Raw genomic sequence first — 25,266 nt, forward strand, 5'->3', positions numbered from 1 at the left:
TGTTGGAGTGAACCATTAGTAGCACTGGATTATGATATTTTCACAATTGATCCATTACTGATTTTCATCCTTGACCATCTAAAACTAGCTATACCTATTCCTTCTCTTTTCTATCTACATTTATATGTTTTATTTATTATATAAAGAAAAAAAACTGCATTAGACTAGCATGAACTTGTCGTAACACTTATCGTTGCCCTTTTGTTGTTTTGATAGCTTCTATTGGCCTTGTTTGTAATTTCTTTTGGATAAAAGCATCTGTTAAATTACTAAATGTTAAAATACATTTTCATATGTGACACTGGACCACAAAAAAAGCAATGAGTAACTTTTTTGGAACTCAGATTTATAAATCATCTGAAAGCTGAAAAAAATAAGCTTTCAATTGATGTATGGTTTATGATAGGACAATCCAATAATTATTTGATTGTCGTATCCAATAATTTTCAAATAAACCAGGAAGAACTTTTTTCCATGAGTTGAATAGGTCACAACTATACCCTTCTATAGAGCCAAGTACAAGATAATTCATTCTGTATCATCTTTGCATGTGTTTGACCTCTGACCCTTACAGAAGTTGACAGAGGAGAAGTATGAGGTACAGAGCTCTATTCCAGATGCCGCCATCTTGGTCCGCACCACAACAGACCCCAAACTCACTCTGAAGGTGACGCTCACCTCCCCACGGATGCAAGATGATGGTGAGACGGAGGAGCAAGGTTTGTGCCCACATGTGATCAACTCTATCATTTTCGTTTGCTAAACAGCAGATGAGGGAGGGGATGGATGAATGTGTTTGTGTGTGTGTGTTAGTGATGGTCCATTAGAAGAAAGAGCTTTCATCTCTTCAGAACACACTCTCAGGGCCGCACACAGCGCTGGACTCATCTCACAGTCTGAACACACACACACACACACACACAGAGCTGATTCAGCAGCGGGTTGAGTGGTCTTCATGCTGTCAGACTCTTGACCCTGGAGCAGAGCAGTGGGTGTAAACTTCTAATAAGATCCCCTTACGTCACAGGGGGAGCGAAATCTGAGTGGCTTGGTTTTCAGAAGTTTGCAGAGAGAGAGTTACCAAAAAAAAAAAAAAAAAATGTACTGGGTTGTTCTCTTTCATGTTTTCTGGGTTGGTAGGAGCACCGGGGACCCAAATATAGCACTTAAACAGAAAAAGTCAGATTTTCATAATATGTCCCCTTTAAGTCACTTTCATCCTTTCATAAAGTCACACTTTTTTTATTCCTGATTCAGCTTGCCGTCAGTTATTGCTGATGTAGAGGCACTTGAGATCCGAACACATGAGGGAAGTCAAGATGGAAGTGTTTTAGTGGAGTTTTTGGTGCCGTGACCCGTGACTGATCGCATTGACAGCTGAAGTGGTTGTATCTTTAAAAGACGGCATTTAGGCTATAACGATTAGAGCTGCAGCGATGCGAAAGGTGCTGTTTCTTTCCCTTGCTCTCTCCCTCACACACACACACACACACACACACACTCATTCTGTCGCTCTATGCAAATGTGTTGGCAGTGAATTGGAGGGGTGCAGCCCTGCTGAACCTGCTTAAGTGCTCATCCGTTACAGTGACAGCAACAATCCTCAATACTAAAGAGGACGATAGAGTTAGATGTCTTATTAGTGTGGCCTTCATGGAATTTGAAAAAGTACCGCAGATTTCTGCAGAATTTAAATGCAATGATTTGATTACAAAAGAATGAAGTACACTAAACTGATTTGAACACTTTACTATTTTGAAATTCATTGACTGACTTACTGAGCTTATGATAGTAAAAATCAGCATTGTTAATGATTGATGATCAGTTTTAATGAATTTAAACGAATTTCAAGTATAAAATAATAAATTAAATATTTTTTTATACTTAATATTTTTTAAAATTATCAAGATTGATGATTATATTAAAACACTCAAAAAAATCTATATTGTGTTTAAAAAAGTGATTTAATTAAAAGTGATTAATTTTCAGTACTCTGATGGTAACCATGCTCTCTATTTACAAGACATTTTGAAGTATATGGATAACCAAACAGTTCCTAGTCCTCATTGACTTCAATGGTATTTTATTTATTTTGTTCATACTATGGTAGTCAGTGGGGATCAGCAACAGTGTGAGTAAATGATCACAGAATTTAGATTTTTGGGTGCACTTTAAGACCAATATGCCTTAATCTCATTCTCTCAGACACCAACACCCTCATTTTCTGATCTGTTGGCTCACGCCGCCATCCCGTTTGATGTAGATTGTTAGAAGTGGGGAGAGGAAAATGAAGGAATGTATCCGGGTTGAGGAATCGATACCTGTGTCAGCACACACCTCATCCATCTAACAGCTGTGTCAGATGTGGACACTGCCCCTGAAGTGAGGGATGACGGATGACAGGAGGGAGGGAGAGATGGAGCGATGAGCTGTAGATCACGACAGGAGCACCTCGTATTTTCCTGACTGGGTCAAGGGCCCTGTCCCGTTGAGAAACGGCTTAATCTCAGGACCGGACTGAATGGGCAGTACACATCAGCTCACACACGTGCATAAATGACACACAAACACACATAACAATGTAATATTAGAACTTGACTGGGTTCTATTTCACTCCATAAATCAACAAAAATAAATAAGAAACGTTTTTTATAAAAAAAAAAAAACATGAAGCTTGTTTTTAGGATCATAAATATTGTACATTGTGACATTGTTTATTGACATTTAAGCACATTTTCCTCCAAAGTTTTTATTACCGTTATGCATAAAAATGTGCTTTAAACCAAAAAAATGAAAAAAATGCAATGTTGCATTATTTTTCAGTAAAATATTAATTGCACTGTGACAGTATTTTGTTTTAATTTGTTGATTTAAATTAAGTGTCATTGAATTTAGGATTTTTTTTATGCCGTACAGTAACAATATTTTTTTTTAATTGTATTTGTTTTCATTTTATTTATTTATTTGTTTATTTTTGAAAAACAGAGGGTTTCAAATGTCTATCGCAAATCTTAATTTTTCAATCCAGTTTTTTTCTGTCTTGCTTAAAATATAACTTGTATAAAAATATCAAATAAATGACCAAAAAAATACACGCATATATACACACACACACACGTATAATTAACAAGCGGGGTCTCAGACTTTTGGACCTGGACATGTTTTTCCACTTGTGTTTGTATGCTGGAGATTTGTATGATTCGGTTATGAATGCACCGAATCATTTGTCTCATTTTGAGTGTTCGTAAGGTTGCGGGGAGATAAATGATGGTGTGTCATTGATTAGAGGGTGGGCTAAACCTCTCTATCACTCTGACAGATCTTCCTCTTTAACCCTCCTCAGCTGGGCTGCTCTGATTAAAGTCCAGAGAGGAATTATGAAAGAGTAATGCTTCAGTTATCTCGAAATACCCCCCTTGATTAATACCACGTTAACCTGCACACCTTGTCCTGGATTTACACTGCGGCAGCCGTTTCTGTCTTTTATCTGTGTGTTTATCTGCAGAGGAACAGTGGGATGATCTCACTGGTACACACACGCTCACCTACCGAGCCAATGAAAGAAAAACAATCATCAAACAAGTTCAAGAATGATCCTTATGTATTGTTTGGGTGGGAGAGATGAAGACAAATGTTCAGACAGCTCAGATTGTGAGTGTGTGTGGTGTGCAAGCGATCTCTTCTCTTGTTGTGACTGGTCTATAACAATACCCACTGCATGTCTTCATTATTCCAGTGACAATCCAAGCACAAACTGGCACTGATTCACTGAAGTCGTTAGCATGTGTCGCTGCTTTTGACGTTAGCACCTAACTAACCAGACATGCCACAGGAAATTAGTCTCTGTCCTCACTGAAATTCTGTGTGAGGAGATGAAATCTGAATGTTTTGTGTTTCCAGATGTTTCCTCAGCTTTAGGCAGTCTGTGGACTTTTTAGAAACCAAACTCTCTTAAAACAATCTTTTCACACTCTGAATAATCTATTGACATCTAGCACAGGATATACACTACTGTTCAAAAGTTTGGGGTGAGTAAGTGTTAAAAAACTGTTTTCAACATTGATGAGTAAGAAATGTTTCTTGAGCAACAAGCCAGCATATTAGAATGATTTCTGAAGGATCATGTGATGCTGATGAAGTTTACATACAAAATGTTATATTTCAGAGTATAATTATGACTATATTTTTGATCAAATCATTTCAGCCTTGGTAAGCAGAAGAGACTTCTTTCAAATGCATTTTTAAATATTACCAACCCCCGATTTTGTTTTATGGCTTTTGTAATGTTTTTCTGAACAAACAAAAAATATTTTTCAAATGATGGATTGTCATTTTTTTTAATAGGAAAAATAAAGATAAATACATAATTAGAAATATAATTGTTTTAACATTTTTTTTTATTTAATTGTAGATGAATAAAAAAAACATATATATTTTTTAATAAAATCATATACCCCATAATCTTGCTCATTTCATAGCTAGCATTTTATTTAGATTTTTGTTTAGTTTAAAAAATAAAAATAGATGTTTGACTGTAAATTATACACCACAAAATATTAAGTGAATTTCAAAGAGGTTTATTGCAACATGCTTACATACAAGTAAATAGTAGTAGTTTTTCATTTAAAAAAAAAAAGAGAAAAAAAATGTGTTAGTTTTCATAAAAATCAACACTTTAACACCACTGCATCTGTGTGTTGGGATAGTGGACCAATCAGAGTGTTCTGTGGGCGGAGCAATCCAGTATCTAACCAAAAATGTGTAAAAAGTGACAGAAAATTGCAGTATTGTTTCTCGCCACTTTTGTGGCTCATCGGGCCAAAACTAAAAATTAATAGAGAGTATGCTGTATTACAGCGTGTCTGGTTAGGATAGTGCATAACGGCAATTGTTTTGTAGGCCGTGTTGAGCATTTTGCAACACTCGGCACATGCTAACCCCTTCTGCGAATCTTTCCTCCAGTTTCCAGCCAGCCAAGGAGATGCACTGAGCTCTCATCTCTTTTGGATGCACTGGACCACCTGAGCCGATTGGCTTCCTCCTTTCTCTTTCCTGCTGTGCCTTAACAGCCCCCTCCCTCATCACGTGTGCGTATGTGTGTGAGCGTGCGTGTCTACGCGTGTGTGATTTGATTTCCTGTCCCGTTCTTCTCACCGATAGAGAGCGTTGAGTCGAGCGAGCCGGCGGACCTGTTGGATAGACAGAGGTGCCTGGTGGCGTTGGCCTCTCTGCGACATGCCAAATGGTTCCAGGTTGGCGCTCACTTCTTCTCATTGTTATTGTAGCCTTATGACCCAAAACAACATGCCATTGTCCTCGATTTCCTCCAGCTCTCCAAATGCTTGTCACCTCATCATGAATGTTTGCGTATCGTAAGGCTACAAAAGCAATTGTTTCACTATTAGTTTTCTTTTGCCTGTTTTTGTTAGTGCATAACCTGCTTGTCATCATGAAGGATTTGTCTAGTTCTTCCCTTCTCCCACCCCACCCACATAAGCCCCGCCCCCTCCTCCATCAACCGCACGACACGGGCCAGAACCGAAGCACAACACACTTGCACACTCACTTATTGTCAAGATCTAGAGATTGCTTAAAGGCTGGGTTTGATTGTGGCTGTCAGTTCATTGGCTGATTCCCTCTGGTTTCCTCAGGCTAGAGTTAACGGGCTAAAGTCGTGCGTGATCGTCTTGCGAATACTGAGAGACATGTGCACTAGAGTCCCTGCGTGGGAACCTCTGAAAGGATGGGTGAGTATCAGACTTCTGATGCCTTCTGGTATCATGACAAATACTACAGTAAAACGAACCGTTGAATTATTGAAGATTGGGGGTCTGGGGTGTCTAGGACTGGATTTATTCTAGTATTAGTATCTTGTATTTGAAGCATTAAACTGAATGGTTTTACAGTAACCACAGATGTGCAGTAATCTCCCATAGGCTAAATTTTTAAGAACTGATAGCTTCGTATGTCCCAAATCAGTCTCTGAAAACGATTTGCTCTTTTGTTCTCAGCCTTTGGAGTTGATATGTGAGAAGGCCATCGCCACGTGTAACAGACCTCTGGGAGCAGGAGAGGCTCTGCGGAGGGTCATGGAGTGTCTCGCCTCTGGCATACTGCTTCCAGGTGTGATGAACACTTCCACAATCAAGCAGGAAAACAGCTGGAGCTTCTAGAGAATAGATCTAGACGCCTCAGACAACAAAGAGGCCCCTCTTTTTAGTTTAATTCTAATTGTTATGGTTTTGTCTTTTTTTTTTTTTTTTTTTTGGACATTCAAAACATCTCATCTTTTATGGTCAATTAAATTTCAATATCTACACTTAGTGTTTAAATTTTAGGGTCAGTAAGATTTTTTTAAATGTCTTTAAAAAGACGTTTCATGCTCAAGGCTGCATTTATTTGATAAAAACACAGACATTTTTTTTATATATTGAAATAATATTACAATTTTCTATGTGAATATATTAAAAATTTTAATTAATTCCTGTTCTTATTCAAATATGCTGATTTGCTTCTCAAGAAACATTTCTGATTATTATTTTTCATTTTTTATTATTTTTTTTTTTAAGAAAACCGTTATACACTTTTCAGGACCAGGATGCTCAGTTGCTCAAATGATAGCATCCTTGCTGAGAAAAAACAATAATGTTGCAAGTATTTTAGTTTTGTGGGTAATTTGTATTTTTGTTTTTAAATAATTACTTAAATCTATTTTGGTATCTCATTTCTACCTGATTTGATTATGAATGCTGTTTTTAATAAAAAAAACCCGAAAATGATCCATTGTATATTAATAGATCCCTAATCTTAATTGACTTTAAATAAGCTTCCAACATATCTCCATATGTGAGATGAATGTGAAGAAGTCCTGTGCGCTGTGATGACAGCAGCGGTGTCACTATCAGATCTGGCTTTTATTCGCAGAGCTCTCGTTCCTGTCTGAGGCCCGGAGGAATAATGGAGCCTCATTTATCTGCTCTTGACATAACTAGTCCATCCCTCGCTATACTTATACTCTTCTTACTTATTCCTTAATAATAAGATGCAGGCATTCATATTTGATTGGCTTGCATGGGCTAAAATGTTATATACTTATGTCAACATAAAAATATATAGTTGTATTGTTCCTTCAGGGCATAATTTAAACAGTAAAGGTTGACTTTAGAGTTTATTAACTGTTCTTCTGCGATGATGGGGAGTAACTCACTCAATAATGACACACTAGTTTCCTCAACACTTGACTGGGCCCTTCTTGTCAGCAATGCAAGTCATATCATTTGTTGAATGTATTTGACGTTTATAATATAATTATTTTTGGTTTCGTCTCAGGTGGACCAGGCCTGCATGATCCCTGTGAGAAGGAGCCGACGAACACCTTGTCGTCCATGACAGATGAGGAGGCAGAGGCCATCACATACAACGCACAGGTTAATAATGTTCATTATTCTACCAAAATATTAATTATCATACAAAAATGCATGCTGTTTTTTTATTTAGTACTGTCCTTACTAAGATCTTATATATTTAAGATGGTTATATATAATACACAAGATAATATAATAGCTAAAATCATAAAAATGAATGTTCAAATGTTTACATACTGTAGCATCTAGATGATCCTATAATTTTTTTTATTTTGTGATTGTTTTTCTTGAGTTCCTTGTTTGTCCAGAACACAAATTAATATTTCCGTCTTCTGGGAAAACGTCGAGTAAAATTAAACCAGAGCGGGTGTTAACACAATGCAGGAAACTAAAAGAGAGAGAGAGAAAAAAACAGATCGTATTAAATATATTGTGAATGCCCCATGTACTGTATCATCCAAACTAAACACACACACACTCATCCTGATAAAGATCCTTGATGATTGGCTCTCTAATGAGCGTGGGAAAATGATTCGGCGCCGGCCCGTGAATCTTCCTTCCTGCCCCGGGGACTGTGTGTGTGTGTGTGTGTGTGTGTGTGCTGCATCTCTGAGTAGATTTCTGTAGCGCTTTTCCTTTGAACACTCGTGCAGTCGAGAGCAGAATCACAATGTGCTTAATTGTTTTGCAGTAGATCGAAGAGGTTCAGCACACACACACACACACACACACACACACACCCTTCCTGACTCTACACACACCACTGAAGCTAAGAACTATATCATTTCCTTGAAGAAGAAAAAAAAAAGACAGCAGTATATATAATTATTAAAAAATAATAATTCATATATACAGTATATTTGTTTTATTCATCTACTTAGGTGAATGTGATGCGTAAGGTTTTTTGGAGATAATGCCGCAGTTTGCCGTAGTCATAAATGAGATGCAGTGCAGTGATAAGACTACCTGCAGAGATACTGCATTAAGAAAGAGTTTGTGCCGTCACACATGAGGATGAAACATGCTGCTTATCCATGCAGTTTACTCACGCGACCTTGATGGAAGGAAAATGTCAATCTAACTTCATTGAAATGAAATTTTAGCTCATTACATCGTTATTCTTAATGCTTATTTACCTAAAATATAATTTAAAACTTTAGTTTAGGAACAATATCATTAACGCTAAACTTTGGAAAGAGATGCGTCAACTTTGTTGTAAGAAGTTTGGGGATAATAAGATTGTTTTAGGAAATAATTTTTAGCAAGGATGGTTTAAATTGGTCAGATTAGACATTTTGGTTTTTAGTTCAGTTTGATTTAAAAATAAGTGCTGTTACATGAACTTTCCATTCATTCACTGAAGACTGGAGTAATGATGCTGAAAATTCTCATTTTGTATCTAAAAAGTGCAATCTTTGGTGAGTAGAAGAGACATATTTTGAGAACATTACAGAATCTTACCAACCCCAAACTTTTGAACGGTAGCATATAAAATAATATGACATAATAATAAAAAAAAAAAAAAAAACAATTTACTTTTGATTAGTTTAAGCATGAACCTTTACAAACATCAAACATGAAGTGAAGTAACATCCAGTGATAATAGTTTTGCTGATGTAATCAATCTAGTTCTATCACGTGACTAACCTCCCAAATATACGTCATGTTGCAATTCTGTTGCTCTAGAGTCAAAGTTTATGTATGGGACCGTATTAAAACGATTAGTTCACTGTGGTGATATTCACACTGTGATGGGCTGATTGCTCCAATTAAAGGTGTTTTCACAAATCTTTTCCAGGGATACTTTTGGGACCAAACCTGATGTGGTCTCTAATGGGCTATAACTAAAGTAAACAGCTTTGTCAATATCTGTTGAGATGAGGCAATGTGAGTTAGTTGTAGCATGAATTATTAGTGAGGCAGTCTGTCCCCCATAATTCCTCTGAACGTGGTGATTCAGTGCCGATGTTCCACATCTACGTCTGTGGGCTCAAACTGAGACTTATTGCTTTATTTTATATATATATATATATAAAAAAAGTGTTTGTGTTTATTCAGGGTACATCTTAAGACTTTTTTGTTTTCTTTCAGGAGCAGATTATTTAGCTTTGCTCTGTCGTAAATTTGTTACTTTTTGTGTGTGTGTGTTCCAGCATGCTCTGCGGCTCATGGCCTTTGGGCAGATCTATAAGGTCTTAGAGATGGACGCTCTTCCCTCAAGTAAACCTTCACAGAAATTCCCCTGGTCAGATAAAGAAGGTGAGCACACACAATTAATTAATTACTTAAGGCTGTGTCATTTTTCGTTATTTAAATCCTCAAGGTCTAGTTTAATATGTAGATACAACTATAAGTTGTTTGTAGGTTTATTTCCCTGAAAAGTGTGAAACACTTTCCAAACATTAGTTTTAAGATTGTTTGTCTGAACATCCTGAACATCTGCCCGACAACAGCAACTCGGACTCAGTCATTGGTGTGAGTTTGGGGGTGGGGCTAACTGACTGTCCAATCAAAATAAGATATTAGAAGTGTTTTTTTTTTTTTTTTTTTTTTGCAAATCCATTTAGTTCTGCTGAATGACATGAAAATAAAATAATTCAGAAATCTTACACACTGACATCCAGATCTAGCTCTGTGAGTTGTTTTTGATGTATTTTAGTGATTGTGTTTCATCAGCACGTAACTCTACTCTTGTGTCTCAGGTCTAGGGCTGAAGAGACCTTATGAAGATGGTCTGCTGGATGACAAAGACCTCATCAAGAAGATGAAACGCAACCTGAGAAAAGGTCAGTCCGAGCAACGTTGGTTAAACCAGTTCATTTGTAATTATATAACGTGTAATTGAGATCCTTATTGAGATCGTGTGCATCTGTCAATAGCAGTGTTCCGTTAGTCGATTAATTGTAATTTCCTTTTGGATTAAATACGTTTTTATTAAACATTGTGAAAAATAATTCTCATTTGTTATCACTAAAGGGATAGTTCACCCAAAAACGAAAATTGTCATTAATTACTCAACCTTATGTCATTCCAAACCTGTAAGACCTTTATACATCTTCACAACACAAACTTAGATAATTTAGATTAAAACGAGAGCTTTCTGACCCTGCATTGCAACGCAACTGACTCGTTACAGACCAAGAAAGGTAGTGAGGACATCATTAAAATAGTCCATGTGGCATCAGTGGATCAATAATAATTTTATGAAGCTTCAAGAAAACTTTTTGTGTGCAAAGGAAACAAAATTGAGGACTTCGTCAGTTCGACACGCGTTCACTACAGTACCACGGTGCATGCATTTTTGGGTGAACTATCCCTTTAATTTGCATTATGTATTTCAGTATATTGTTGATCAACAAATGCTGATAACTGTAGATGATAAAATCAGTCTCAGGCATTGAAAAAATGAATATCAGTTGACCTTTAGTTCTGTTTGGTTCAGTTTGGAGTGCCATTTCTAGCACATTTTCTAGAAAGTTTCTTTCCTTTTTTTTTTGTTTTTATGATATTTTCATTTTAAATGACATGTCAATCTAATGTTTGAATTTGGTACTTGTCTACAAGTAATGTGCCTCTCCAAACCAAAGTTTTCTCATTGCTTCATGACCTCTCCTGCCTGTAATGACCTCTCCTGTTTTAAACTAGCAAGGAAACGCTGGTACACTAACCTTCCTTCTTCAGTCGTTACTTCTTGATTTTGGCCCTTTTTGGCCTTAAAAGTGATTTCCTCTTTCTAGAATGATTAAAGAACAACACAATGTTTTAATGTATTTTTTCTGCTAATCTCTCACCTTCTTTCTCTTCTGTAAACTGTCCAGTTTTCTCTCTGCTCTTTTTTTTTCTTCTCTCGCCGTCTCTTCTCTCCCGCTCCTCATCCTGCTGCGCTTCCATCTCTTGCTCTCTCATACAGGAAGCAGACAACCGTTGGGAAATCAATGCCATTGATTCTTAATTTCTCTTGGAGCCGCGCTGCTGTCCCCAGCCTGCGCTCCTCGCCCGGCTCAAATAAATCTTTTTCAAAGCAGCAGAAATTTGCAATTAACCAGCTGATGGAAAGAAGGGGTCGCAGAAAGTTAGAAGATGAGCTGTGTTTTTAAGGAGCGCTTGTTTTGCGCTATAATCGCTAACATTTATTTCTGTTCTCTTTCCCTTCCAGCAGTCCTTGACAGTAAAGCAATAGACTCGAATCAGCCCATGAACGCTCTGATGCGCTTGAACCAGATCCGGCCGGGGCTGCAGTATAAACTGCTGTCTCAGTCAGGTCCGGTTCACGCCCCCGTCTTCACCATGTCTGTAGACGTCGACGGCACTGTTTACGAAGCCTCTGGCTCCTCGAAGAAGACCGCCAAGCTGCACGTGGCTGTGAAGGTACACCTGGACGTCAGTTGTCTTTGCATCATGTGATTGGAGTGGTGACCATCGAGTAAGGTGTTTAAGGAATAATTTACCCCCAAATGTGTATTTTGTCATCATTTACTCATGCTTATGCCTTTTGAAACCAGTATAAGGAGAAATCAGACAAAATTACTGAGCTGCACGCTTCCATGCATCGAAAGTTATTGTTGATTATGGGCTGTCATGAATAGAAAAAAAGCACCATAAAAGTAGTCCATATGACCCATGTGGTGTATAGAAGCCTCCTGATACTGAAACTGGAAAGGAGCAGCTTAAACATTCTGTCTAATTTCTTCTTTTGTGTTCTATGTTACAAAAAGTCATACTAGTTTCAAAAAACTGGGTGAGGGTGAGTAAATAATGACAGAGCGTTTATGTTGGGATGAACTATTCCTTTAACAATAACCACAGTTTTGATACGAGTGACCCGAGTTCAAGATTCTCTTGAGTCCTTTTTTTCTACTTTAGTTTCTATGAAATCGAAAATGAGTATGAAGTTTCATTTAGAATTGGTGCTTCAGCTAACAACTGTTTTTATTGGTTGTGATTTTGATTTTAATTAAATGGATTAATCCAAAAATAAAAAAGCTAAATACAATTTTTATTATTTCAAATTATTTCTATTATTCTAATTATTATTACTAAATAAACAAATATTAAAATATAAATATAACTATTGTAATATTGCACTGTAAAGTAAAAATAGTAGTGTTGTCAAATGATTAATCGCATACAAAATAACTTTGTTTACATAATGTGTTTAATGTGTATATTTATTATGCATAAATACACATTCATACAGTATATATTTGGAATAATATTAATTATATTAATATAATTTATATTAGATATAAATATTTTACATTTATATTTAAAATAATTTTCTTAAATATATACATGTTTGTGTGTATATTTATATACACATAATAAATATACACAGCGCACACACATATATTATGTAAACAAAACATTTATTTTGGATGCATTTGTGTTTAATCATTTGACAGCACTACAAAATAGTATATTATTATACGTAAATCCTATTTTTAATTTACAGTGCAATTTTACAATAGTAATATTATCATACTAACTTAGCCATATCATGATTTTGGTTTTATTTCAATTAAGCAAAACTAAAAAGCAAGCTTTTTTTGACGTTGTTCACATTTAGACAATAAATATGTATAAAAATAAAGTAAAAATTGACGCACCTAGTTGGTGTGCTGTTGTTAAGCTGATGTCAGCTGTATACTTGATCCCATGACCATGGTTAAATCAGTCTCTTAGTGTTATAGATCGCCCTTCTCGAACAGATTTGTAGATTGTAGCAGGATAGTAAAACAATGTGTCGTTTAGGAAGACCGATTAAGCTTGTTCCCACATACACACACCAGTGATGCCCAGAATGCAAAGCGAACTCAACTCTGTGTAATCCCAGAGTGCTGGTGAACACAGACTCTGGAGCATAGGACCGCTCTAATCCTCTTTCTGTAATGGCAATTTGGGTCAGACTGACAAGTGATGTCCTTTACCCCTGTGTAAACTCACTTAAAGCTTGCATTCACTCTGGATCTGAGATAATATATATATATCAATACTGATTAATTAAAACATTTCCATTGGCTGATAAATTGATATGGTATTTAATAATGAATTGTACGGCCCCAATATACAGTATAAGTGTAATATGTTTTGTCTCTATTTCTTTATCTATGTTAAACATCCAACTTGATTTACAGAGATCTGCAGCTCCGCTTTGCATCTGCAGTGTGGTCACATTTCTGTGAACTTCTTTTCAAAGTGATGATTTCACGCTCAATAATGACCTCTGTATCCAAGGAACTGTCCACTTTTGATTGCGCCTGCTTACTGACGGCCTGCATGTTTCATCTGCATGTGAATCTTCTTGTTTAAAGATACTTTTACTGTATTTTGGTGTCATGTTCCTTACAAGAGTAAAGTCCTCATTAAAATGAGGGCTAATGTATATAGTTTTAAATAGGGAAAGTTACAATAGTTAATCATTTATTCATAGTCATAGTCAACTTTTGGAGTTTCCAAAATGTTTTTTACTTGACAGTCTTGCATCGTAGTCATCTGATGCCACTGCTTGCTTATTAAATTGTGACTCTCCATCACGTTCTGTGTGGCTGGGGTTCATGCTGGACTAGTTGTGATGCTGTTTTGTGGTGTAGGTGCTACAGGCGATGGGTTACCCCACAGGCTTCGACACAGACCTGGACTCCATGAGTGCAGACGAGAAGTCGGACGGGGAGGGCAAGAGCGAAACATCCACACACTCAAGCAATAACACATCACACTCCTCAGACAGCTCCAACACATTGGAGGTACACGCACGCACACTCACGCACTAAATGTTTTTACTATGTTCTACTCAAATCAAGTCATATTTATTTATATAGTGCTTTATATAATAAAGATTGTTTCAAAGCAGCTTCGTAGTAATACACGAGAAAATAACATAAGGCCTTATGATTTCTGCAATGTGGAAAACGCAGACAGAATCGCGGAATCCAGTCATAAAAATGGAATTTACTGCATAACGCGGAACGTCATGGAATTTGCCAAATTTTGAATGGATAGCTTGATATGGACTAGTGTCTGTGAATATTAAGCTGCAAAAATACCATTTAAATATGAATCTGCATGTTCTGCGTGTCTCTGTGTGAATGAATGGCACAGATGATAGCTAAAGCCAGCTTGAAAAGTCGCTAAATGTCGCTAGATGACTTCATACGTTAATTAGCATGTACAACACTTCATTAGGTTGTATTGCCTTTTACATTTGTTTGCCTCTCTGTGCTCACATACTGTATTTTAATGCAGCCAAATTCTCAGTAAAACTGTTTTTATTTATATATTTTACTGTTTCTGTTGTCAGACAGTGGAATGAATATAAAATAGTGACTGAAACGTGGCCCATTAAAACTACATAAACAGCTCTCTCTTCCAAGATGTTAATTTGCACAAAAATCCTTTTTGTCCAAGAAGTCGCTAGATTTGTCACTAGGTGCTTTTTTGGGAAAAAAAAATCACTAAAGGAGCATACTGAAGTGTGCGTGATGCTCGCGGTGTTCTTAGCCTCTGCTGACTCAATAAATGAGGACATGATTCGCCATGTCATTTACAAGGCCTTCACAGAAACCTGTCAAAATAAACGTTCATTTTATCTTGAAGAAAATGTAATGATGGTACTACTACTACTACTAATAGTAAAATTATTATTTAAACATTTTTTAAAGGAATATATACCAGAAAAATAATTTATCAGAATTTATTTACAAGAAATTTTTTTTAATGCACAACACGGTAATTCTGGGGAAAAAAGAAAGAAATAATAAAAAAAATATATATATATATAAAAAAATATTCTTTTTTTTTTATAAATGTTTTTTTTTTTATCAGTTAATTAGAGATGCGACAAGCTTAATTCAGCTGTAATCAGTTCTACATAAGAAAATAGTCAGAGTATTTGGCACACATCAGTTCAGTGTTGATTCAGTTGAGTTGAAAAACGTTTTGCATCCAGGTGCGAACTCAGGGTCCTATTTTGACGGCCAGCGGGAAGAACCCAGTCATGGAGCTGAATGAGAAACGCCGCGGGCTGAAGTACGAGCTCATCTCAGAGAGCGGAGGAAGTCACGACAAACGCTTCGTCATGGAGGTGGGCCTCACCAGATCAATCCCTGTTCACTAAGAAGACTAGTGTTTACTAGTGGTGTTTGCTAAGATGGGCAGTACTTTTATTCTTATTACTCATACTGGGGAAGAGGGATTTAAACCAATCTCTAACCCAAGTATTCATCTTTGTTGTGTAACATGTCCTCTGTCATGAATTTAGAAAAGAGAGGTGTGCCATCACTTTATGCAACCAAACATAGGTTTTTAACTTGGTGGAAAACAAAATGCATAATAAGTCCTCACAATAATGTAGCATTGGGAGCTTACTTTTTCAATGACAAGAAGCATTCACAATTGCTATAGAAAGTGTGAAAAAAAATGTGGAATATAATTTTTTCTTTGAATTAAGTCCTTTATACTCACCAATGCTGAATTTATTTGCTAAAAAATACAGTAAAACAGTAATATTGTGAAATATTAGAATTATAAATATTAGAAATATTACTGTTTTTATTTACATTTTCTAATTAGTCATTTGTTCCTGTGAAGCAAAGCGGATTTCAAAATCAGCATCACACCTTTGCATCACAGGAACAAATTACATTTTAAAATATATTCAAATACAAAAAAGAATAAAAATAAGTAAATAAATCACAATATTACTGTTTTTGCTTTCACTGTTTTTGCTATATTTTGATGAAATAAACCCTTTGTGAACATGCGTAAGAGAAAAAAAATATATATATGATTTCATATTTTAGTCACTGATGTAATTTCCTGTTCAAAATCCTCATCCCGTTCTCTCGTGGGCAGGTGGAAGTGGACGGGCAGAAGTTTCGTGGCGCAGGACCCAATAAGAAAGTAGCCAAAGCCAGCGCTGCCCTCGCGGCTCTAGAAAAACTCTTCTCCGGGCCTAATGCTGCTGGCAACAAGAAGAAGAAAATAATCCCTCAGGTGGGTCATCTGTTGCTTCCACTAGTGACCAGTAACATCCAGACAGGGTTGTACAGTATTCAATCTGTTCCTGGGATATCTAGGGTCAGTGCTTGGTAATCCATGACTGCTCTATTAGAGACTATTTCATCTCTTTTCTCCGGAAATCAATCTGTGGCAGCCCTACACTTCTCGTTGCTGATTAAAGCCTGTGTGTGTTGTAGAGTAAAGGGGCATTAGCTGCTGCTGTGTCTGCGGTGGCGGTCCAGGCAGCACGAGGGCGAGGAAGACCCACCCTCACGCGAGGAGCCTTCGTCAGCGCTGCGGCAGCACCTGGATACGTCACACCAGGTGTGTGTTTGATGCCAGACAGTGTTTCTAGAGTGACTAAAGACCTGTTTACTTCTGGGCACATGTTAAACTACATACAACAATGCATTCATATTCCAGAAGTACTCGTTTAGCTTCAATTTACACTATCATTCAAAAGTAAATTGACGAAAAGTAACAGTAAAAACATTTAGAATGTTACAAAAGATTTCTAAATCAAATAATGCAGAACTTTCACACTTTCTATAAAAACGTGATAGTATTTTTTTACAAAAATAATAATCTGCTAATCTGATTCCAGCATTGATAATAAGAAATGTTTCTTATGATTCTGAAGGATCATGTGACTCTGAAGACTGGAGTAATGATGCTGAAAATACAGCTTTGATCACAGGAATAAATTACATTTTTAAATGTATTAAAGCACAAAAAGGTTATTTTAAATTGTAATAATATCTCACAATATTACTGTTTATTATGTATTTTTGTCCAGTAGATTTCAGCTTTGGTGAGCATAAGAGACTTCTTTTTAAAAAATACGTATTGATCCCAAACTTTTGAACAGTTTTTATACTATTGTGTCTAAAGTAAAAAAAAAAATTGTGTTTGTTTAATTTAAAATTAAAATCTTGTCATTTTATTGCTATCGACACCTATACTCAAAAAATCTTTACAATTACCAATGGTGTACTGCTCCGGTGATCAAGTTTATTATTATGAAACCTGTTTCATATTTTTTGATGATTTTTTCCATTTTACTTTGTAGAATTCCTTCAGTCTTTGAACATTTTTCCTAGAATTATGAAATGTTCTAAAATATATATCATGTTGTATCCATTCACATTCATTTTGAATAAGATCACCTGCTCTTGTTTTTGCATGGTATTATGTTATTATGTTAATTTGTTTATTATATGTATTTACGTATAATTAATGCACTGCCTGGCCAAAAAAGTCACTGTCTGGATTTAAATACGCAAATAGGGATTGAATCGTTATTGCATTGATTGAAATGTTTCTGGAAAACATTATTTGAACCCTAACTAATGCTGGGTGTAGCTTTTCTTTAAGTCAGAAGACATACAGTACCCATGTCCATATTCAAGGATGAGACAGCCAAGGCCAGGCAGTGTTTATAGTCTGCATAATAGTCTTCAGAAAGACTCATGACACTGAAGTCAAAGGTCACAGGTAGTGTTGAGGCCCTGACACTTCATCATATATCATGAATGCTGTGTTCTCGCAGGCTTCGGAGCCCCGTACGGGTACAGCGCAGCGGCCGCCACTCCTGCATACGGTACGTACCCCTTCCTTCCCATCCTCCCTTCCTCCAGTCAGGGTCTAGGGTCCAAATCTGCCCCCACTTACTCCCCCATTCAGCTCTCAAATTGGGCTTTCAAACCCCAAAATCACATCCCTAAAGAATCCCGTAGAGAAACGAGTCCCTGGACGATGGAAGTGAACCATAACCTTTTGGTTCTTAACTGTGGTTGGAGCAAGACTTGCTGCACCTGGCCTGAGTGTGACTTTGCTCGTCTAGTCTGCCTGCTCGACCCCTGACTCTGGGCGGCTCTCTAAGCGTCAGCGTAGTGCTGCTGTCTACAGCACACAGTTACACCATTCAAAGCAGCCGCTGGGCATGATGGGTGAGAGAAAGATCACGCTAAACACAGTCTCAAGACTAGTGCTGCGACCAGCTAACATTAGAGCATGTACATTTGAAAGGGATAGTTCAACTAAAAATTGTGTCATCATTTACTTTACACTTTTTACTGTGAAACACAAAGTGATTTTCAACCATTTTTGTTCACACAGTGAGTCTTAATAATCTTAATAAAAACTGACAGGCATTGTAGAGACAAAATACATTTTTATGGATTTATTATAGCTTAAATTTGGTATTTAGTGTGAGTAAAAGATTACAGCTTTTTAAAATTATTTAAGAACAATATTGAATCCGGTTTAAACATTCAGTCTGTGTAATCTAAACACCCATTTACAGTAAGAAATATAACTAGCGATAACTTTATTAGCATCTGCTTTAAATGCTCATGCTGTAAGGTCTGTGCACACCAAGTCTGAAATTTTTGCACAGAAAAAATAAAAAGCGACTCCACGTTGTGTCCATCACATTCACAGACTGGCTCAGAAACTTTTCTCCATTTATTAAAACAAAAAAACAAAAATGGATCAGGTTCCATTTTCTGCATTTTCACATTTGTTGCAAGCATTTTGATGAGAAAGGATGACAAATATGAAAGAAAAGAAAAACGCGCACGCAAATTTCGGACTCCGTGTGTTAGGACCTTTAAAGTTGCCAGATTCTGATTTGCTGTCAATTTTAACATTCATTAGCTGGAAAAAAAAAATTCAATAAGTGATAACAACACTATCCCTCTGTGTTGATATCAGCTGTGATGTGGACTTCACTATTTTCATAGAATTCGGATAATTGTTAAAACGTCATAGTTATCTTCCTTTTTGTTAAAACCCCTCAAATTTGTGCTTGAATTGCTCTGTTAGTAAGGAAATACCTTCTCATGCTTTATTGGTTAAAATTGTATGGCATGATTCAATAATTAATCCCACTGAAACAGCCCTAGTTACTATATCAGTAAACGCAGTGTCATCTCCAAACTGTAGACCGCCTGCATACTAGAGAAAGCTCTGACAGAGCACTTGTGCAACATCCCTGACATTCACTGCTCCTCTCCCATTGCATCATGGGACAGTAGTTTTAGTATGAACAATAACAACTTAATGCAAACACACCGCTCTGGGACACCCATCCGCTCAGAAACGTATAAACACTCAAATACAGGATTGAGGACACGGTCCCTCTGGTTTCTAAACACACACTCCTCACCCGTCTGTGTAGAGTGTTGTTCTAGGAGCACCTCTCCGGTCAGGCCCAGATGAAGATGCTTTGAATGAGCCTTATGTGCAGGGGGGACTAGGTGAGGTGGGCTCAGCGGGAACCAGGCTGAATTTGGAGGGTGTTTGCTGTGTTTATATTCTCGGAGGATGAGGGGGGCGGGTGGGGGGTGGATATGGGCTTGCTCCCAGCGCCCTGGTCTCTGCCTGCCACATAAAGACTGTTCCTTTAAGTGGAAGGTGAAACCCGGTATTGTGCTGTAAGAGAACAGTGCGCCCCTCTCTTTGACGTCTCTCTGGTTTGGTGCCTGAGAGCTGTGTGCATGCAGTAATTCTCACCAGTCATCTTACGCTGTTCAGTCCTCTTCCTCCTGTTGCTGCTTTGGGATTTCTAAATGGGAACGACTGTGAGACTACGACTACTATTCACACACATGCACACACACACACACACACGGCACAGAATGAACACTCCACATAAGAGCGCCAGCCGGCAGATCACTCCTGTAACCCTTCATGTGCCCCTACCCACAATTCACCTCTATGCTTCAGAAGTTTAACTTTATTACTTTCAATTAGATTAGTTCTGTGTAGTAGTCAAGACTAGAGCTGGGCAATATATTGAGTACTTATAAATATTATTAAGTTTAATAAATGTTGCAACATAATGCAAATTAATTATCTAATTTAATGTTCTAAATTATAAATGTTTTGTGATATAACATTTATCAATTATTAATATATTAAAGTATATTAAGAAATATCATACATTGAATCTAATTACAAAACTATATATATATTTCTGTAAAACTGAAAACAAACCTAAACTTAAAAATATTACTATTATTATTGGATTTGTAAATTGTGAATCAAATAAAACCAAATAATTATTCCTTTAATTTTGTGTGGAAAACAATATTTAGATTTTAACTGTATATTATTATTTGATTGTTATAGATTGTAAATAAATGAAAAAATATTATTACTTTTAATTTAGAGTTGATTTTTAAATTTTGTGAAAAACTGAAAACGGTAACTTGATTTAACTACTTTTTTGGTGAATTTTTTTTTCCAAATATTTTATAAATAATTTAAAAAAAAAAAAATATATATATATATATATATATATATATATATATATATATATATATATATTGCATTGGTTAATTTCGTGAAAAACTGGAAAACTAGTTTTAGCTGTAATTTTACTGTTTTATTGTTAGATTTACACATTGCTAAAATTGATGATAGTTTGGTTAAAATGTAGAGGGACTTTGAGACAATATCTCTGTAAAATATTTATATTTTCAACAAAAATAAAATATTTAATCAAATTATAAGTAAGAATTTCAGAAAATTATTATACAATTAATTTACAGTATATCATTCAGCCCTACTCCAGAACCATTGTTCATAAGGTGACTGAATATAGCATGTAGTTCAGAAGGTCAGCTGTATGTGTATATATCATATCACATGACATTAGGCAGCAGGTACATGTGTCATCTCCTATCTGAATTAATGCTTGATTTCTACCCTCTCTCTTCACCTGACCTCACTCTTCCTGTTCTTCTGCTCTCCTCTGCTCTCTTGGGTTCATGTCCCCATGCTACAATGAGACTGAATTGGCATTAGCTTCATTTTAAACAAAACACCCGCAGGTCTTTTATTTTGTCCTGGACTTATGTGGAGTGCTCTTTTCATTTTCTCTCTAGGTTTGCCCAAGAGAATGCTTCTGTTGCCCGTCATGAAAGTGCCCGCCTACCCCGTCCCTCACTACTCTTTCTTTTAGCTCAGGAGCCTACTTTATACACACATGCACAGCGTAAATGTACGTGAGAAGGGAAGGTCAGATAGCACACCCATGTCACATGTAGGGACAGCTATAAGGGTATTTGTAAAGTGCTTTTTATTTGATGATCATCACATTTTTTGTTCTTTTACTGTCTTCTGGTTTTAAGCAAATACAGGTTTTATGTTCTTCAGAAAGAAAACTTGAAGGATTTGTACTGTGAATTGTTACCTCATTCTTGGGAATTTAAATTATATCAGCCTCTTATTATCGTGGTTGTGCTTTTCTTGTAGTATGGGAGCCGGCTTAATCTATGTACGGATATCAGGAGCTGTGTTTAAGATGTATAGATCGAATACATACTACTGCTAACAAATAAACCTTAATGTTCATAAACTGCTACGCACTGACTGGTGTATATTTGAAACTCTTTACTTACTCTTTTAGCATATATTCATTCTACTGTAGCAGTTTTACCAGCTCTAAATGTACATTTCATTTATCTTTCAGATACCTTCAGAAGTTTTAAGGCATGTGTCATAATGTTAAAACTATACTTTCTGAAACTTTTATCTTTATTTTAATGTAAAAAATTTAATATACAAATATATGTATTAAAAATGCACAGTACAGTAGATTTTAATTATAAGTGGTGACTTTTGTGCACACTTTTTATTTTATTTTAATTTATTTTTAATTGATACCAGCTGTGGGACATGTCGGTTCTCTTCTGTGATAATCAGTATTATTTATTGAACCTAGAACATTCCTTTTTAAATCATTTAGGAAAATATGTTTCCAGACATAGCCTGTTTCGAAATTTTGGACATTTAAGATTTCAACCTGGATTTTAGTGTTTGTTTGTTTGTTTGTTTTATTATATATTTTAGTATTATCATAAGGCAGTTAATGCAGAAGTTGGGCTAGTCCGGCTCTAGATGTCTGTTCTTCCACTGAGCAGTTAGTGATAGAGTTGAACCATACAAAGGCACTCCTCACACAGATAACTCAAACACGGCCCTCACATGGACACACACCGGAAGCTCCAGTCACAGCCTTACAGCGGAGAATCGAAAGCAGCAACAAGGGATCCATGGAGACATGCTACTGAAATGTCTTTTCGTCCTTTTTTGTTTTTACTTATTGGTGAGTGTCTTATTGTGTGTGAGATGTTATTTCATACTCCTCCAAAGGCCAGCACAAGCCGATTCACATTGAAGTCCACACTGCTTTGCTCAGGGTCTTTCCTGAAAAGTGTTATTTTAGTATCGTTTTTTTTTTTGTACTTCTATTTTGAATTAACTTTCATTTTCATTTTTATGTTATTTTAGTCATTTTTGTTGTTTTGTCTTTTTTTTGTTGCTGTTGTTGTTATATTTTAAGTTGTTTTAATGCATCATAACTTTTTATTTTATTTTAGTTAACATTATTTCAAGTAACACTGTTTTAGTTAACTATAATAACCCTGTTCCTGACCCTTTGAGCTACAAGCCTTACATAGATGCCGCACTCTTCTTCAAATTAATTATAATGTATATTGAGGGCGAAGATGCAAGTACCCTTCTCTGTTTTTACAAATGGTCTTAAGTTCACGTTCATAAAACATTTGGATGATGCTTGTGCTGACTTATGGCTGGGTCATGATCGTCGCTTACCAAAGAGGAACTCCATCTCCATGGTTAGACGAGTGGTCACGATATTCCCATCCATTGTTAATGGATCCGTCACATTTGTCATGGTCATCCCTCAAGTGTCCACTCCAAACCAATGGCCCTTCCTCTTTGGTAGCGATCGCTGTCATTGTACTATACTCTCTCCAAAATCATGTCAGATCTGATTTGTCAGAGTTATTGTACTAACTACATCTGTATGGAAACCTCAGAGTTGTCACATACGTTTTACATTTCCTCTGCCTTTTCTCAAACGAATGAGCTCCAAGTTTTTTTTCCGTTTTGTCGGAAAGTTAACTGTGCAGCTTAAGTTGTTGATGTCTTTTTTATTAACCTGAGACGCTCCCAGTGCAATGAAAACCCCACGTACAGCCCGAAAGAGCAGAGACCCTAGTATCCACCCCTGTGGCACACCCTAACCCCATTTCCCCCTTGCCATCAGAATGTGTATACCGCTGCCTCCTGCCGGGCCGCACCATTAATCGCAGCTCTCTCTGCTCTTGTCCTCACTGTAGGTGGTCTTTTCATTGACAATCCCTTTTACCAGCCGCGGACCATCGCTCCTTTTTTTATTCACTTGGGTCCTCAAGATCTCTTCTCTGACTTCTAGAACCATCAGGTTGTGTGGCTCTAAACTGTCGTACCACTCCAGGCTTGACCAGGCTGTCTCCACTACACAGAAACAGCCCAAACTTCATACACTCTCCACCAAAACCCATCCATACCCAACCTAAGGATCCAAAAACGCACCAATCTTACAAAAGCAATACTCTATTTGACTTGCTCGTCCCGAAAACCGACCGGGGACTTCGGTTCCTTCTTATATAGCAATACACTTGAACTCTTTTGGGCTTTAAGCTTACTTGAGATGTGAAATGTTCGGTTGAGTCTTACTCAAACTTGGCATTGCAATATAGTCATTTTCATTGTATATTCACCACATGTGTATTTGTGGCTATATTATAAATACATGCATATATATGTATGGTCTATGGCACTATAAATATATATGTGTAGATATACCTATGTACTTATGTATATTTATATACAGTATATATACATATACATATTATTGGTATTGATTATTTTAGAATTGCAAAGTGATATATAACCATTATACTAAGATATAACTTTCTTCCAGTTTTATATATACATTATGAGCATACATATATATATATATATATATATATATACATATATATATACATATACATATATATATATATATATATATATATATTCCAAGCAATTTAATCTCGTAAATTATTCTTGTGAACATGCAATATGAAAGCCCTTTTCTTAATCTACCTGTAGTAGATTAGTAATGCTTCCTTCTCTCCGACTCGAGCAGCTTCGCCGTGTCTTTTCGGCAGATCTGTGCGAGTGCTCGCGTCTGTTTTTTGCTCAGTCGACCAAAGTCTGGCGTTCTGGTTGGGTTAAGAGGTCATCCTCCAAACATCTGGCCACTGTGCCGCCTACATCCGCACCTCACAGACGTTCACACAGGTCTTTCAAAAGCACATCCGACGGCAGATTTGTTTACACTTTCTGCCCGTTGACAGAGGTGCATACTCGTACACGTAATCGCGGTATGAGGGGCAGCTAATGTGACCCGGTCACTCATCAATTTCCCCTGCAAAAGCACAGGTGACTCTCTTTAATATGGCATACATGTAAATGGCCCTTCATTTGCCTTTCCATTCATTTGTCATTATTGTCAGGCCTGTTTCACATGCACACAAAAGTGGTGCATAATTGGACATATTTATTTTAGTGCACATGTTGCAACATTCGCATTGAGCATGAGCTTGCTTTGCAGAAACATAGCTGCAAGTATCTGTGCTGTGCCTCTTCTTGCCGAAAATGTGCTTTGAACACAGTAGTTTGCATTAAACGTACACTTTATACACTGAAAGTAGTTATTTTCTATTCAGTAAATCTGCCTGAATCAAGATCATTGAAGCAGTTTATAACTTAGCTTTGGGTTTAGGCTCAGTTCTGTGTAGGTTAATTTAGATTTGGATGCAAATGTGATGTGATCCTTGAAAATTTTCATGATGAGTTTCGTAATAATTCTCAGTGGCTAGCACCCAATAAGTATTTAATAATTTTTGGTTGATATAAAAAGAAAAATGCAGTGTAGTGACGCAGAAATCACTATTTTCTGGTTCGAACTGCAGTTTAGCAGAAACTGTCGTTGTGAAAGTGCAATACGTTTTCCCGCCGCGCACACGTGTGTTGTGAAACAGGCCTGTTGATGCAGCAG

At 36.6% G+C, this 25,266-nt stretch overlaps 1 protein-coding gene across 3 annotated transcripts in view; it reads left to right on the forward strand.

The window, feature by feature from the left end:
• The window catches only part of LOC113109655 (spermatid perinuclear RNA-binding protein-like), a 79,234-nt gene extending 55,204 nt beyond the window's left edge, over window positions 1–24,030 (forward strand). Inside the window, exons 6-19 of one of the 3 annotated variants that reach the window (XM_026273357.1) lie at window positions 575–719; window positions 5,161–5,252; window positions 5,652–5,747; window positions 6,012–6,123; window positions 7,330–7,427; window positions 9,518–9,623; window positions 10,067–10,150; window positions 11,521–11,732; window positions 13,955–14,107; window positions 15,310–15,444; window positions 16,215–16,355; window positions 16,559–16,685; window positions 17,911–17,961; window positions 23,516–24,030. In XM_026273357.1, the coding sequence (XP_026129142.1) occupies window positions 575–719; window positions 5,161–5,252; window positions 5,652–5,747; window positions 6,012–6,123; window positions 7,330–7,427; window positions 9,518–9,623; window positions 10,067–10,150; window positions 11,521–11,732; window positions 13,955–14,107; window positions 15,310–15,444; window positions 16,215–16,355; window positions 16,559–16,685; window positions 17,911–17,961; window positions 23,516–23,610 (1,647 nt within the window). In that variant the 3' untranslated portion in view covers window positions 23,611–24,030. Of the gene's footprint in view, window positions 1–574; window positions 720–5,160; window positions 5,253–5,651; window positions 5,748–6,011; window positions 6,124–7,329; window positions 7,428–9,517; window positions 9,624–10,066; window positions 10,151–11,520; window positions 11,733–13,954; window positions 14,108–15,309; window positions 15,445–16,214; window positions 16,356–16,558; window positions 16,686–17,910; window positions 17,962–21,253; window positions 21,733–23,515 lie in introns of those variants that run through there. The other 2 variants (XM_026273359.1, XM_026273358.1) reach the window with 2 other exon arrangements.
• Window positions 24,031–25,266: the final 1,236 nt, after the last annotated feature.

This window comes from Carassius auratus, chromosome 10 (assembly GCF_003368295.1).
Source record: "Carassius auratus strain Wakin chromosome 10, ASM336829v1, whole genome shotgun sequence".
NCBI classification, from domain to species: Eukaryota; Metazoa; Chordata; class Actinopteri; order Cypriniformes; family Cyprinidae; genus Carassius; species Carassius auratus.